General features: G+C 47.8%; 1 protein-coding gene across 4 annotated transcripts in view; it reads right to left on the bottom strand.

Annotated features, from left to right (window-relative positions):
* The window catches only part of RTEL1 (regulator of telomere elongation helicase 1), a 358,799-nt gene that overhangs the window by 182,832 nt on the left and 161,078 nt on the right, over positions 1-14,889 (bottom strand). For all 4 annotated transcript variants that reach the window (XM_085619604.1, XM_085619601.1, XM_085619602.1 and 1 more), the window contains exons 24-26: positions 9,021-9,136; positions 8,615-8,738; positions 8,073-8,241 (exon numbers count right to left, since the gene is read on the bottom strand). In XM_085619604.1, coding sequence (XP_085475730.1) covers positions 8,073-8,241; positions 8,615-8,738; positions 9,021-9,136 — 409 coding nt within the window. The remainder of the gene's footprint in view (positions 1-8,072; positions 8,242-8,614; positions 8,739-9,020; positions 9,137-14,889) is intronic.

The raw sequence follows: 14,889 nt of genomic DNA, 5'->3' as shown, positions 1-14,889 counted from the left end.
GAGGAACCGTCCCCATAGGCCGGCACCCCAATCTTTTCGGGGTACCCGATGGGCGGTCATGGCGACCTCGTAGGCCTTGAACCATTGTTGGATGTCGTCGTTCTTGTAGTACTCTTTGACGACATCCTTGGGGATATGTACTTTCGCCTCGGCCGGCGGGGGGGGGTCCCTGTTTCCGGGGGTGCCGGTCTCCCCATTCTTGGACTTAATTTCAAGTTCTTTGAGGCCCCGCTCATGCTCGAGGGTTAGCCTCCTCTCTTCCAGTTCTCGGTGCCGCTTTTTCTCCTCTATTTCCTCTTGCAGCCGCAGTTGCTCTAGGGCCAATTTATTTTCGGCTAGTAGGAGTTCGCCGTCCAGGCGGAGTCGGACGAGCTCCAACTCGTGGGTCCTGACCCTCTCCCGTTCTCGTATCTCTTCCGGGGAGAGGCCGGTCTCCATGCTGGTTCTTCTCCCATCTGCCGGGGCTGCGGTTGGTTGCCGGAGCACGTTTGGCACCGGGTGTTCTTCGGTTTGGGGGGAGGCCGCTTCGGACTCTACCCAGGCCTTTAGGGCTTTTTGCAGGTCCACTTTTGTGTTTAATCCGGTGGTCGCGATGCCTTTGTCTTTACAAAACTGTTTTAGCTCCTTATGGGTATATTCCTCCAACCGTTCTTGTTGGAACTCCGCGGTTGGGGTGGTCTCTTGGTTGCTCTGTGTCTGGGTAGGTAGTGGGTGAGTTACTCGCTGTACGATTTGCGTCGGGCTCGGATCGCACCGCTGGCCACCAATGTTAGAAGGGCGCTCTCTGGGGAGTCAGAGGGTGTCGGACTGACCACCCCGAGAGCCACCGTTCCGTAGGAAAGTAGCCGAGTGCCGCTGAGAAGCCTCCTGGGCGAGGTCCTTCTCCTATGATCGTACCAGCCAAGCAACCCCACCACCACAAAGGGACACAACAAGGGTATCAATTCTCACAAGTCTTTATCGGTATTTAAAAGGCAGGTTTCTGTGGCAATATTTATAGGTGGATCGAGGGATCCCAAAGAGTCTCAGGGTCGTTCAGGGACGGAGTAGCGGGACAGTCTCAGTACCAGCCTGGTACGGGAACACCCTGCGCCCAGCTCTCAATCCTCGAGCTGGGGGGGTTTCCGGGAGCCGGGGCGTCGTCCGCAGGGCTCGGAGGGTTGCCTCGGTGAGGTCGAGCCGAGACGAGGACAGCAGGGCTCCGATGGTTACTTCTGCGAGGTCGAGCCGCAACGAGGTCAGCAGGGCTCCGATGGTTACTTCTGCGAGGTCGAGCCGCAACGAGGTCAGCAGGGCTCTGATGGTTACTTCTGCGAGGTCGAGCCGCGACGAGGTCAGCAGGGCTCCGATGGTTACTTCTGCGAGGTCGAGCCGCGACGAGGTCAGCAGGGCTCCGATGGTTAGCTCAGCGAGGTCGAGCCGCGACGGGGTCAGCAGGGCTCCGATGTTCCGTGAGGGTCTTCTTCTCAGCAAGGGGGAGCCGCGACGCAGTCAGCAGGGCTCGAGTTCCAAGTTCCAGGCAATGAGTCTCTCTCCGTAGGGTCAGCCGCGATCCGATCAGCAGGGCTCTCGACTCCAGGATACAACTGCCGTCCTGGTTTTGGGCTGCCCCAGATATAGGTCTGGAGCCCTTTGATGTCCGGACCCTCGCGCCTGGGGAGGTCGGAGGAACCGGGAGAAGAGCGTCCAGACACCCAGCGGGGGGTGGAGCCAGCACCCAGGGAGGCCGGAGGGCGAACGCAACCAGGCGTCGGGGGACGGCTGGAGGCCCCATCGAAACTCTCCTCCTCCGGAATCTGTGGAGTGGCCACTCGACCCCCTCCGGTCAGGTCTTGGCGCCTTGAGGTCAGGGCTTTGCAGGGACCGAGGCCGGGGGCGGATCGCGCTGCGACGGCTGGAGGGTAGCGGGGTACAATCCAGGGGGACCCCGAAGGGTTCGGGTAGCCCCCGTTTAGTCTGGTAGGAGGGTTCGGGACCACGCCACGAGGCCGGGTCCAACACTGACTGAATTGGGATTACAAGTGATGCAGAAACACTGCATTCTGAGGCAACTCTCAGCCCCCTCCAGACATTTCACCAGCTCAAATAAGCTAAAATGTCCTGATAGAAACAAGCAGAAAACTGGGAAAAACATGGATAAATTAGAGTATTTTTTATTCCCTATTTTCCTTGGTTATTCTCCAATTCTCTGACTTCTACTCATATTGGCCCGGTAATTCTGCATCCAAGAAATACTGATGTTCCCTGGTATTAGTAACTCTGGGTGCAGCATTACCGCATTGGTAAACCTATTGCTCTTGTAACAAGGGTTTAACTGATTGTTAGTATTGTCCCGGATTACTGCTCTATGGTTTAACTGTTCTCTCTCTAGGTCTGCTGAACAAGTCTGACAGATGCACGCTTTGATTTAAAATGGAACCTGTTGGACCTACATCCTAGGGGTAGCTTGGCTCAGGTCAACAGGCTTACATCTCTACTTGGCCTCTCATGCTTGCATCCTACCCAGCTCGCAATCTTGCGCAGCATCACACAAAAAGGACACTACACCGATTAAATTTAAGGTTTACTAGAATCCTTCAACTTTCCTTCTTTAACGGAGGTACTCAGTTTCACATGGCAGAGTAAAACATTACATTTGCATCTAAAATGACAATACCATTCCAACGTTACATCTTATAAAGCGGTTACGTAAACACCCTCTGAGCTTCTCCTCCCGCCCCGAATCAGAAGACCTAGGTTAAATTCCTACAGAGAGTGCTCCAAACCACTTCTATAATTTCTACAATTTCAAAAGAGAATTTGGTCCCACCTCAATCTCCTCCTTTTAAGTGCTACGTTGGATATTCCCTGTTGCTGGCAATTAATTGGCTACCTCTAACAGTCTACATGTAGTCTACTTACTATCTAGCCAATAAATCATTACATTTCAACATTGTACATGAACCCAGGCGGTTACCAGTGTGGAGACTACTTTTCTCAACCCTTATGTTGGATATCTGTATTTTCGCCCCCCCCCCACCTTCTCGGTGGTCAGTCTCGTGTACAACCAAGTCAGTCTACCCGCATTACCAGTCTCGAACCTGGGTCCCTCAGAGACTGTCGCTAGGGTACCACAAGGCAACGCCTGGCCGCAACTGCGCACTCTCTGGTGCCCTCCGGGGGCTCTCTCCCCCCACCTTCTTATGCCCCTCTTACTGTGCCATCACGGAGGTCTTCTGACGAACGGTTCAGTGTGAACCGGAGCTGAATGACTCTGTCTTGGGGTGGGCTGGAACTCACAGCGCCAGACGGGAAATCCTGTCACCAGGTAAGAGGCGAAAAGCTAGACACCCTCTGCCAAAGCACTTTCACACAGCCACGGGCCTCACTTCCCCGCGGACTTGACCAGCCGGGCAGACTCGGGTCGACCCGGTTTCGATTGCAGGATACGGCCGCCGCCTCAGGATTCAGCGCGTCTTGTGGGGGCGCGGCCTTCCTCGGCTTCCGGCAACAGAGAGGGGCGGCCCTTCGGCCCCTCTCACGTGATACGAGGAGGACGGCCTCCAAGCCTGTCGCGTCCCTCGCCTCCCTCAGACGACTCTCCTCACCCGGACCGCGGCGTCGCTTGCTCACCAGCCTCCTCCCCGAAGCCTCTCCACACCGCTCTCGCCAGCAGCGAGCCACCACCAGCGGACAACAGGAGCCCTCCGATCTCTTTAGGGACGGCAGTGATCGCTTCAGGTAGGGACTCGGGTAGGGAGATTGGGGGGGGGCAAATTAAGGGTGCCCAGAGTTCTCCGGTGCAGCTTGTTTGGATTTCATAGTTCTCTTATCTCCTGGGGGGGAACATCGCCTCTTCAGCTCGGGATGAGGGGTAATCGCCACCGCCAGTCGAACTCCACCCAAGAAGGGATGAGGGTGGGGTCTGGTCACAGACAGGGATCCTGGACCTCCTTCAAGGATTCTGCCCACCGGTGAAACCTCAGGCTAAGGCTGTACCACCAGATCTCTGACTGCGTTCAGGGGCCGGTCACAAGGTTAGGGGTGATGTCATCAGGTTTGGAAATATGTGCAGACCCTTAGACCTGTCCGTTTCCTTATAAGCACAACCACCTCCTCACACAGGCGCCTTACTCCTGATCACCACGCAGTGCCCCCTACTCTGAAATGGCCGCCCTCCTGTCACCTCTATTTATCACCTTGGGCCTGACTTGCCAGAGGGGCCCAGAAGGTTCCGGAACCTCTCATGGCAGTCATGGCCCAGGTGCTGAGGTGACAGTTGGAGCCACCATTTTGTGAATCTCACCTACCTCATCTAGTTTCCTCATAGGAGCACCTTGCGCCTTTCCCTCATGTGATGAGGGAGAGGCGCCCAGAACCTCTACATCAGCACCCCAAAAAGTTTGGTAGACAGAAAAAATTAGAAGGGGGAAAGGGACACAAAAAAATAATAAAAATGAGGAGGGAACTGCCAAAGGGCTGACAGGTCTAACAGAACCCTATCTGACTTTTAAACCAGTCACAATAGCATGGAGATGGTCTGCAATTTTTGACAAGGCAGAGTCCCATAAATGGTACCAAATCTTCATGTATAAAGATTGTAAGGTAACCGTAGAAAAGGTAGACAATATATCAGTAATAGGGAGAAGTGAAACAAGTTGTCTCCTTTTTTAGAAAAAGTGTGTGCCACAAGACTAGGCCAAAATTTGCCGCTATTCTTAGCATATTGGATGCAGGCCATGAAATGGTCAGATACTAGCACTTAGGCATAGCAAAAATGTGCAGTTGCTGTTTGTGAACACACATGTCTTATAACAGAGGACAAGGGTTCTGAACTAGTGCTAGACCAAACTTGTCGTTTTTTTTTTAATAACTCTTTCTAATCAAGAGTTTTGAGAGAAATTGCTTACCTAATTTTTAAGCTCAAGATGGCCAAAAGTGAATTCACATTCACAGACAAAATATTGCACCATCCTGCCACTCCCAAGAAAGCCCATAAAAATAATTAATTTTTGGGGAAGAGGAAATTTGCTTTGACTTTACATCTTTTGTTTAAAGGTTTACCAGCAGTGTGCTTTGCTTTTGGGCAGTTTTTGTTAATTAATGCCTATTGATAATATGATCCAAATGACTACAAAAGATTACTCTTTTTTCAGTCTCAGTTTGGTTTGGACCTTAAAGATCTATATATCTTTTCACTACGCTGTTTTTTTATGATTGTGCCACAGATACCACACACTTTATCTCTAGGATAAAGGAACTTTCATTCAAACATATGTTATAGTGTAAAACTAAAATTCAAATGACAGTTCTAATTGCTTCTATTTAAATAAAAAGACAGCCAATGTTACCACCTATCAGCAGGGTTTCTTTCTGGATAAGCTATATACGAGAAAAAAAAGTCCAGAATCCTGCACACAGCTGGAGATATTATCCTGGTTGCAAATCTGAAATAGATTTCATGATGGAGAACTCGTATAGGCACACCTAGATAATGGTTAATAAGAGACCCATTGCCTCGGGATCAAACCCTCACTTTTCTTTATTCTTAAAAACGCTTTCTGATCTGGTGCTTGCAGCGAATGTCAACAACTTTGGGTCCTACCCAGAAGCTCTCGTTCACCTCAGTGAGTCTGGACATGAAAGTAGGAAGGGCATTCCCTTTTTCAGAAAGGGAGCAGGTAATAGAAGACTTGCTTTTTAACTTTCAGAGAGAAGTAAGTGCCATTCCAAAAGATCTTGGGACTCCTGGTCTTCTGACATTCGATATTCCAATGTCCACACTGCTAATTAGAACAACATAAACGAACGTCACTGATTACTGGACAGAAAAAATCCCAGGCATTTTACATTTCGACCTGGCTTGAGGAGACATTAAATTGGTGGACTACAAAGAAGAAGCTTCTCCTAGGAACTCTACTCACCTCTCCAGTAACATAGGTCTCTATAAAATCAGACTAATTGGAATAAAGAATATCCATGATTAAGGCAAATTGAAATACATGAAATGTAGGTCCCCAAAAACCTTGACAACTTGCATCTTAGAATGAAATTAAATTTCATCTAGATATGAAGAACAAATTAGTTACCTTTGGTAATGCTCATTTTGGAGGATACTCTATTTAACTGCAGATTTTTCACCTTTAGATAAACCCCCAGAAGCCAGACTGCACACAGAAAGTCTCCAAAGCAGTAATTCTGTGCGCTGTTAGGCGGGCCATGCAGCTCTACATTGTCTGTGTGCCATCCAGGAAGTAGCGGAGGGAGTTGCATATAAGCACCATGTCTGCACACCAACATCAGTTTCTTGCTTGACTCTTTCAGCATCCTCAGAGGCGAAGCACAAAACAATTGGAGGTTCCGGAGTGCAGATCTCTAATGTTTGATCTTTTTAGGTGGTAAAAAGAGACCACTCCACAGAAAGGGGAGGTGGGAGGGCAGCGAGAAATCCAGATACATAGGGTATCCACTAGAAAGAGTGCTACAAAAGGTAAATAACTTATTATTCTGATGGATGGTTCTAACTACAAATTCCTCACCTTTATAATAGATACCAAAGCAATTTCCTCCCGTAGGCAGAGGTTCTTTGGCGTAGGCACAGACCACAAAATCCTGCTGAACAGAAGAGCCAAAATGACCTTCCAGTCTGGCCTGACTGTCTGTCAAGACAGTAGTGCTTCATGAACATGTGCCCTCATGACAAGTCGTGGCCTGATAGATGTCAAGGACAGGCAAACCTAGTGCCAATGCAGTAGTGGCAGCCTTGGCCCTGGTAGAATGGGTGGAGGCTGCTTTTTAGCCAATTCGTAGCAGATATTAATGCAAAGGACTATAAACCTTGACAGAGTCCTTTCTGCACTGTCTTAGCTTTCTTTGCCCCAGAGATTCCAACAGAAAGCTGATCGCCCATCTGACGGTCTTTGGTGTGATTCATGTAAAAGTTTAAACTTCATTTGGAGATCCAGCTGTTGGAGTATTTTTCAAGGGATGAGGAGGGGCAAAAAACATTGGGAAGGCGATGGATTGCCCAACATGAAACAGAATACAAAAAAAGTGATGGATGGAATGCTTGAATTCATCTCAGTCACTGATAATTACTCAGGGCTGCATCCCTTTCCATCGTTATTTTGCAAACCTTGCCACCTCAGTTTGGACTGCCTAATTCAGTCAGCTATGATAAAAAACAATTAAAGGGCCAACCATACGTTCAACGTGATGTTGATACTTCTCAATTATACACCTTGCTTGAGGCTGCTTCCCGTACAAAAAGACGACAGGAGAGGGTTAGGGTATAAGCAAAAACAGCTCAACGTAGTACAAACAGTGCACAACATTTCACACCCTTCAGCAATACAACCCAACTTTTCAACTCCATTATGATATTACTGTACTTCCATTACTGAGCAGGCACTATAAAGGGTAAGCTTGAATCTGGGCAGAGCCGTGCATGCTCATGCCTTATTCCTTCTAAAGGAGGAAGGCCTCGCCTCTGGTACCTACAAAAGTGTGGACATCTCATGAATAGGGGTGACAGTATGTTGCTACTAGGGTGCGTAACATTTACTAACAACCCATCCTTGGAGAGTGCCTTCACCTTTCAGCCATGAGGTCCGGCATTTCTTAACCACACCATAATTATAAGATGCCCTTCCAAATTCTAGGCCTGTGGCTTCACTTCATCATTAGGCAGTCAAAAGTGCTTCATTCCATATTGGTTATGATCAACAACTTCCCAACTTACGAAGATATCCATCAGCTATAGCTTATGCAGTACATTGTCACGGCAAGAGGCACTCTCTAATTGAACATTTCTAAGTTGTAGAAAAACTGATTCCTATCGTCAATCATCATTCTCGTTAAATTGGGCCCTGGCTGTGCACCCTGAACCAGCCTGTTAACCATTTGCACAAATTCTCTTAAAATCCATTCTCAGTTTACTTTCAAAATATCCAAACTGTCAGTAATTCATATCAACTTCAATACAACTGCATTTATGAATGAAGCCCCAAATCTCAGTGACAACATGTTCATCTTAATCAAGTAAAGCGACAGTGAAGAGAACTTAGCAATAAAAAACTTCTAGGAAGACTGACCAGTTCTCTTCCTCTTTAGGCTGGGCACGTGCGAGTCCAAGTTCTTGGCTTTCATTAGCAATGCCAGAGATCCTGAGGAGGCCCCAGAGCATGAAGATCCGGCATGATTTATTTCGGACTTACATGTGGTGCTGGCCTTCTGGTCATTCCGTAGCTTGGGCGGGGGCATCTGCATGGGGCAAAGAGAAGTGGTCAAGCATCCGCATATGTGTATGCTAAACCCAGTTCGATTATTTTGTAGTACATTGTGGAGACAGGAAATTGAAGCATTAACCAATAGGTGAAGATTTTCCTCTGCAGAAGAAAATGGAACATTGGCAGGTGTCCCTAAAACTCAACATGAAGCACAAAATTAATATGTTGAAATCTCACCACTACAATGCTGTTATGCAACAGAGCATGTCAAATAAATATAATAAGGGGCATCTGGTGCAGAAGACATCCTGTGCAATAAGTGGGGACCACATTTCACTCACACTCCACTCCAACGGTAATCACTATGACCATTAAAATCCTTAACAATTGCCTCACAAGATACTCACAATTTTCTGAGCCACGCGGAAGAACTGAGACACATCTCTGATGATGTGTCCAAAATTATCATAGATCCTCACATACGGACGCACCCAAGAGGGCAGCTGGTTTCTGGCATCTGTGTTTGAAAACCTGTGAAGGAGGTAAAGTAACCGCAAAGTTCAGGATGACGCTGGGCCCTTTTCGGCAGGTCATAGATTATCTATCCAAGAAAGGGTGCGGTGTGGGAGAGAGGATCGCTTTAATAATGGATTAGTGATTTCAGTAATTAGAACAAAATGGTTAGAATCCACTCTCCAGAATGCAACCCGCAATGCAGGCACATAAAGCTTGCAATAATGGAGTCACGCAAAAGGCGCTTAGCAGATTGACAAATTCAGAATGTGAATAGCTCCAGTAAAACAAATGGCTGACCTGTGGTCGCAGAGAAATATGGCACCATAGTCCTGGCGATGCCTGATGACTCTGCCAATAGCTTGGTTGACGGCTCTAGATGCCTGCTGTCTGTACCAGTCCTGCCCTGATAAGAACTGGAGAAGAGAACAGCAGCCAAAAATTAAAGAACATATTCCTCTGCACCTCAACAGTGCTGCTCTGCTCAATTACATACAATACATTATAGAAACCAATAGCAGGCACTGGTAACTAGGCTTGCATAACATACCCATTTGTTTAGAAATTCATAATTAAAGTATTACTAGGTCACCAGTTTCTCCCTTGGTTTTACTAATATTATAGAACACCCAGTTCTGTATCTGTCCAGGACCTTTTTCTTTATCACCAATGTTACATCCATCACCCCACCCACTGCTGTGGGTGGCCTTATCCGACCATTTCTCCTGCTGTGAACTGTTCCATTCATTCTTGGGACTTCTGGTGGTTCTCACTTTAACATCCTGTTTCCTCTGCAGCAGTGTGCCCCATTAAAATCCCAATTATCCATGTTACCCCCAGAATCTCTTTGACTGTGCTGCTGTAATGGGGGAGATGGGGATGTGCGGGGTTTGGGGGCTGGGGTGCCGTATGTCTTTTGCCAGACCGCTCCTATATGGGAACAAATTGTTAGGTACTTGAAGATATGGGACCTGCCAAACCCTTGGCGACTTGTACCCTGGGGATAAATTTGTCACATTCTAGGAGGCGCAGAGCACCTTTGTGGTTGGTCCTGGGTAGCTTTTACAGTATGCCAAATTAGCTGGACAGTGAGGGAGGTGTGGACGGGATTTCCTGATGCCACTCCCATGACGCGCACGTCCTTACAGGCTTCTTGTAACTTGGTGCTGGGCACCATCTAATAACACTGATGTACAGAGCCCTGAATTCAGACTCTTCTAGGGTTGGTTGTAAAGGCAGACGTGCCTGCGTCGGGCCTGGATGCATGCCCTGCTGGCACACAGGGAATGGGTGAGAATGTACAAGCTGGTATATAAACTGTCAGAGAATGCATTATTTAAGTGAATTCACTAAAACTTTCTCCATAGCACGTAACTGACACTGAGCACACTTACAAAAATATACCAAAACAGAACAGGGGACTGCCCTCGATGTGAGGCAGGCGGCACAGCATTTCCACACATGGCCTGGTATTGCCCGAAGTCATGGAATATTGCCATGAAGAGGGGGAAGCAGTGACGGGAACACGGGAATCACACTACATGCGCAGGCTTGACAACTGCTGTTGGGCCTAGTAGAGCGGCTGAAAGGGGCAAAATTGTGATACATATTCCTTCCAATTATCTCTGCTCTTAGCAAAGCGACGGATTGCCATTGGATGGTTGGGCCTGCGCCTACCTAGTTTTGAGTTATGGCTACAGGATGTGTGGCGGAAGAAGTCCCCATAAAAATGACCACAGAGGGATGAGAAAGTACAGGATGACTTGATTATCTGGGGCAATATCATAGAACGCCTCACTGACAAAAGGCACACTATGGGAAGCACTACAATCCAAACTTGCGATGAAGATGGGGTGTAGGAAAGGGCGTCAGAGAGAATTACTATACCTCACATGGGACAGGGTACCCACATGACACCTATCGACTGGGACACTGGACGAGGACACTTTAAGAAATGTCTAGAAGTGTAGAGATTAAGGGGCTCATTACAATGCGGTTCGGACCGCAACCAACAACTTGTCATTGCGGTCCGAACTGCATCTACTGCCGCTGTCCAACAGTCGCAATAGAATGCATGCAGTCAGAGGCAGTAAGTCGAAGTGACCGACTGACGCCTTCTGACGGGCTCATGGAGCCCGTCAGTCGGTCGGAAGCTTCTCATAATCGCTTAGGGACCATGTTTCCGCCCGACGGAATTATGATGTTGGTTTCCGACAGCCTTTCCATGTCGGCCTTTCCGATATGGAAAGGCTTTCGGGAAGCGACACTGGGGGCCCCTAGTAGGGCCCCCTGGCCCTCCGCATCTAGGGGGCACCATAGGTAATTGTAATCAGGGCCTATGTGTTGTTTGGGCTGGTGGGTGAAAGTGAGGGGGAGGGTACAGTTCAGAGAAACCAATTTCTGAGACTAAATGCAAAGTTTCTGCTCGTATTGCATGTAAGCTGAGATCCAATAATGAGCAAAACAGGACTTTCATTAACTTTTTTGGAAATAGCATAAAGTTTAAAAATAAAAACCCATGTTATTCCCATGGAACTGGTCACCTACCACTGCTGAGATCTACCCCCTGGTCTTCCCCATTGCATTTGCTGTGATATGTAATTCATCCATGGCCTATGCTATGAGCTGTTCCATTCCTCCTGCTGATGGGTAACCCTTCATTACTAATGATGGAGGATGTTCCAGTCCGCCTGCTCATGCCTGTCCCATTTCTTCATTATCCTATGATAAGCGTCCCATAAATTACCCCTTTCACCCTAGTAACAGGCTTTACTGTCACCCCCTTCCCTCTGCTGGTACCTTACCATTTTTCCATTAGCATTGCTGGGAGTAGTCACATGCCACTAACTGGGAGAGGAACCCTTCTTTCTGTCTGAGGTTGTCATATGAAAATCTAATTATCCTTTTGAGAAAAATATCACTGGTAGGGGTAGTGTTAGGTGTACTCCCCCTCCCAAATTGTGTTCATCCAATATGGCTGCTCAATGCAGGCATACTTTCATGCCATTCTTTCCAGATTGGTGACCGAGAATGATCTGACGCTGTGCAGAGGCCACATTTATAACAACCTGAGGTATAACAGTGTGTTAGACCTGGCTTTTTCAGCGGGCTTTATACCCAGACTTTTTGCTTTTTGGCCTCCTGTTTCTGACCTGTTTGTGTTGGTTTTATGACTCTGAGCACTTTAGTGCATATGCTCTTCCTGTAAAGTGTTGTTTATGGATTGGCGTTTTCATTATTGGCTTGTTTGACTTACTACTAATTCTCTAGTACAGTGTACTGTGTGTGCCCAGAGCCTGCAAGTCAAATGCTGCTAGTGGGCCTGCGGCACTGATTGTGCCACCCAAACAAGCAGCCTTTCAAAGGGGTCTCAGACCTGCCACTGCAGTGTCTGCATGCAGTCTCTACTGCCACGTCAACGTGGCAAGTGCACCCACTTGCCAGGCCCTAACCTTCCTTTTTATTACATGTGAGTCACCCCTAAGGTAGGCCCAAGGTACCCCTGTGGGCAGAGTGCAGTGTATGTGAAAGGTAGGACATGTACTGGTGTGTATGACATGTCCTGATAGTGAAATACAGTGCATTTCGTTTTTCACTATGGAAAGGCTATCCGTCCTATGGGATAGATTGGAAGTTTATGTATAACATCTTATAAGTATAACTTCCTATTGCGACAAGGTAGAAAGATGGAGTTTACTATGCCTGAACTTTGCATCTTTTAGTAAAAAGGATTTTTATACTGTGTGTTTGAAAATACCACTTTTAGAAAGTGGGTATTTTCTTGCTCAGCCATCCTGTGTGCTTCTGCTGGTTTGTGGACTGACTGTCTGGCTTTGGAGTGGCAGGGGCTGGAGATGTGCATTTTCTCAGACAGCCCCGGGGGGGATGAGGTGTGTCCTGCCTTTCCTGGATGAGTCAGAGTTGGGCTGAATACACCGGGTTGCATTTAGAATATGGGAAGGAAATTTCCTTGCACCTGTATTGAGCCTGGTCTGCCTTACACAATGCTGTCTCCACCTCCTGCCAGGAAGATGGACCAGAGAGTACAGAACTGGTTTGGACTGAGCACATAGTCTTTCTGCCACAAGAGAACAAAGAGAAATGCAGTATAAATATTGGGGCCCAGACCCCTAGGACTTTAGATTACTTCTGGACTCAAGAGGAACCTCTGCCAAGGAGAAGGGTTGAGAAAACTGAAGGAGAGGTACTGCCCCTTTGCTGTGTGCTGTTGGCCTGCAGTGGCTGTTTCGGCCAAGGAGAGGACTGTGTGCTGTGTATCCTGCATGAAGAAGATGTCAAAGGGGTTGCTGTAGAGCTTGCCTCCTGTTCTGAAGTCTTAGGGACACAAAGACTTAATTCCCTCTGTCCTGCTGCACCTGGAACGGCTGATTCAACTGCCACAGAGGGAAATAGCAACACTGATGCCGGTGAGTGGCGCCACGATCTGCTTCGAAGTCGTGGGCACCACTTGTGAAGTGCACGACGCACCGCCCTGACTTACACAGCAGCACCAATGCTTGCCGATGCTGCTCTGTACTGACTCTGATGCAGTCACCGAGGCCGCTGCCTGCACTGGAGAGGGCACCGCTCGTGATGCTCACGAAGCACCGACTCGCACCGCAGCCCCGACCTCACTGACGCCCGGATCTTCATCATTGCGGAGCCAATACCGGACGTGGGTGACCTCCCGAATCCATTGACCCTGCATCGTTGTAAGGAACTGACGCCTCGATGCCACTGCGACGTCACCTCCCCTGCAACAGTAAGGAACCAATGCTTTACCTCAAATGCATCGCAGTAAAGAACCGACGCCTCACCTCTCCTGTGGTCGTAAGGAACCAACGCCACCTGGTGCCACCAAAGTACTACCTCCCCAACGCCGTGCACCGTATTTGTTTTCATCATTTGCCAAGGTACTGTTCTTTGGTGTCCGTGTGACTCCGGGCCTGACACCACGCACCTCACGGTCGGCACAGTACTTTGGGATTTTCATTTGTCAGGATGTCGTAATAGCCCCAGGTGGACCTATTTGTTGCTACAAGCTTCATTTTAGTGAATAACATATTTTTGGTGATATCTTGATATATGTATGATATATTTTTGTCGTTTTGGTCTGGTTTTGTTTAGATAAAGATTTTCTATTTTTGGTCGCTGGTATGGTGTCCATTTGTAGTGTTTTCACTGTATTACTGTATGTGTGCACAAATACTTCACACACTGCCTCTGAGATAAGCCTGTCAGCTCGTGTCAAGCTACCAAGGGAGTGAGGTGTCAAATGGGGTAACTCCCTTACCCTGACTAGAAGCAAGGGTCTCTACTTGGACAAAGGTGCAAACCATTGCTAACTAGAGACCCCCATTTCTAACACAGTCCCAATCTTGCCTGAGGCAATGCTTCTCAATAGTTACAGTACATTAGCAGTTATTGTGGCATTCTACCCTTGAATCTCAATTCTATGTCAGGATTGGAGGCTCTGATTATGCTTCTCTATCTTTACTGCATAAAATAAACAGCAGCTAATAAAAACAATATAAAGAAAAACAACTACATGTTCCATGAACCTAGTCCATAAGTAATCATATGCTCCAATCACCATTAACATAGTGAACCAGCACCTCCATTTTCAAAATCTTTCTTTGCTGCTTTGTAGCCAGTTAAGTGCCAATAATTTTGATTGTCATATTACTTGTGGTTATTAATTCTTTGTTAAACTCAGTGAAGAAGTGGTAGCACACTTTAATAAGTGACTATAGCGCTATCTCTCACAGGTTCGATTCCAATGTAGACTTTCATTTTGAACTTCCCGTTTCTATATTTTGCCAAATAAACTTAATTTGTGGGTATTGTAATGTTCCTGGTAAATGAACTGTATGGCAAACTTAATTCTGCTGTGTTTCTTGTCGAGCGCGCCTCCCACTTTGGACGCGCCACTCGCAATCTTTGGCATATTTGTATTAACTCTTCCTTTCGTCTAGGGGGAGCGCAACTGCCTCCCAGGCTGATAGTCTCCTCTGCGGGCTCATTTAGTGGAACGGGTCACAGCCATCATGTCAGACAGCGCAGTCCAATCTCGGGCTCTTCAGGTCCGAGCGCATATGCGCATGTGTGAAGCCGCCATGCTTCATTTCAACGTGGTAGTTAGTTAAGGTAAAGCGTCTAGCAGCGCAGC

The sequence above is a fragment of the Triturus cristatus genome, chromosome 7 (genome assembly GCF_964204655.1).
Source record: "Triturus cristatus chromosome 7, aTriCri1.1, whole genome shotgun sequence".
Lineage (NCBI taxonomy): Eukaryota > Metazoa > Chordata > Amphibia > Caudata > Salamandridae > Triturus > Triturus cristatus.
The sequence above is the reverse complement of the archived record's forward strand: the minus strand, read 5'-3'. Positions and strand labels throughout refer to the sequence as shown.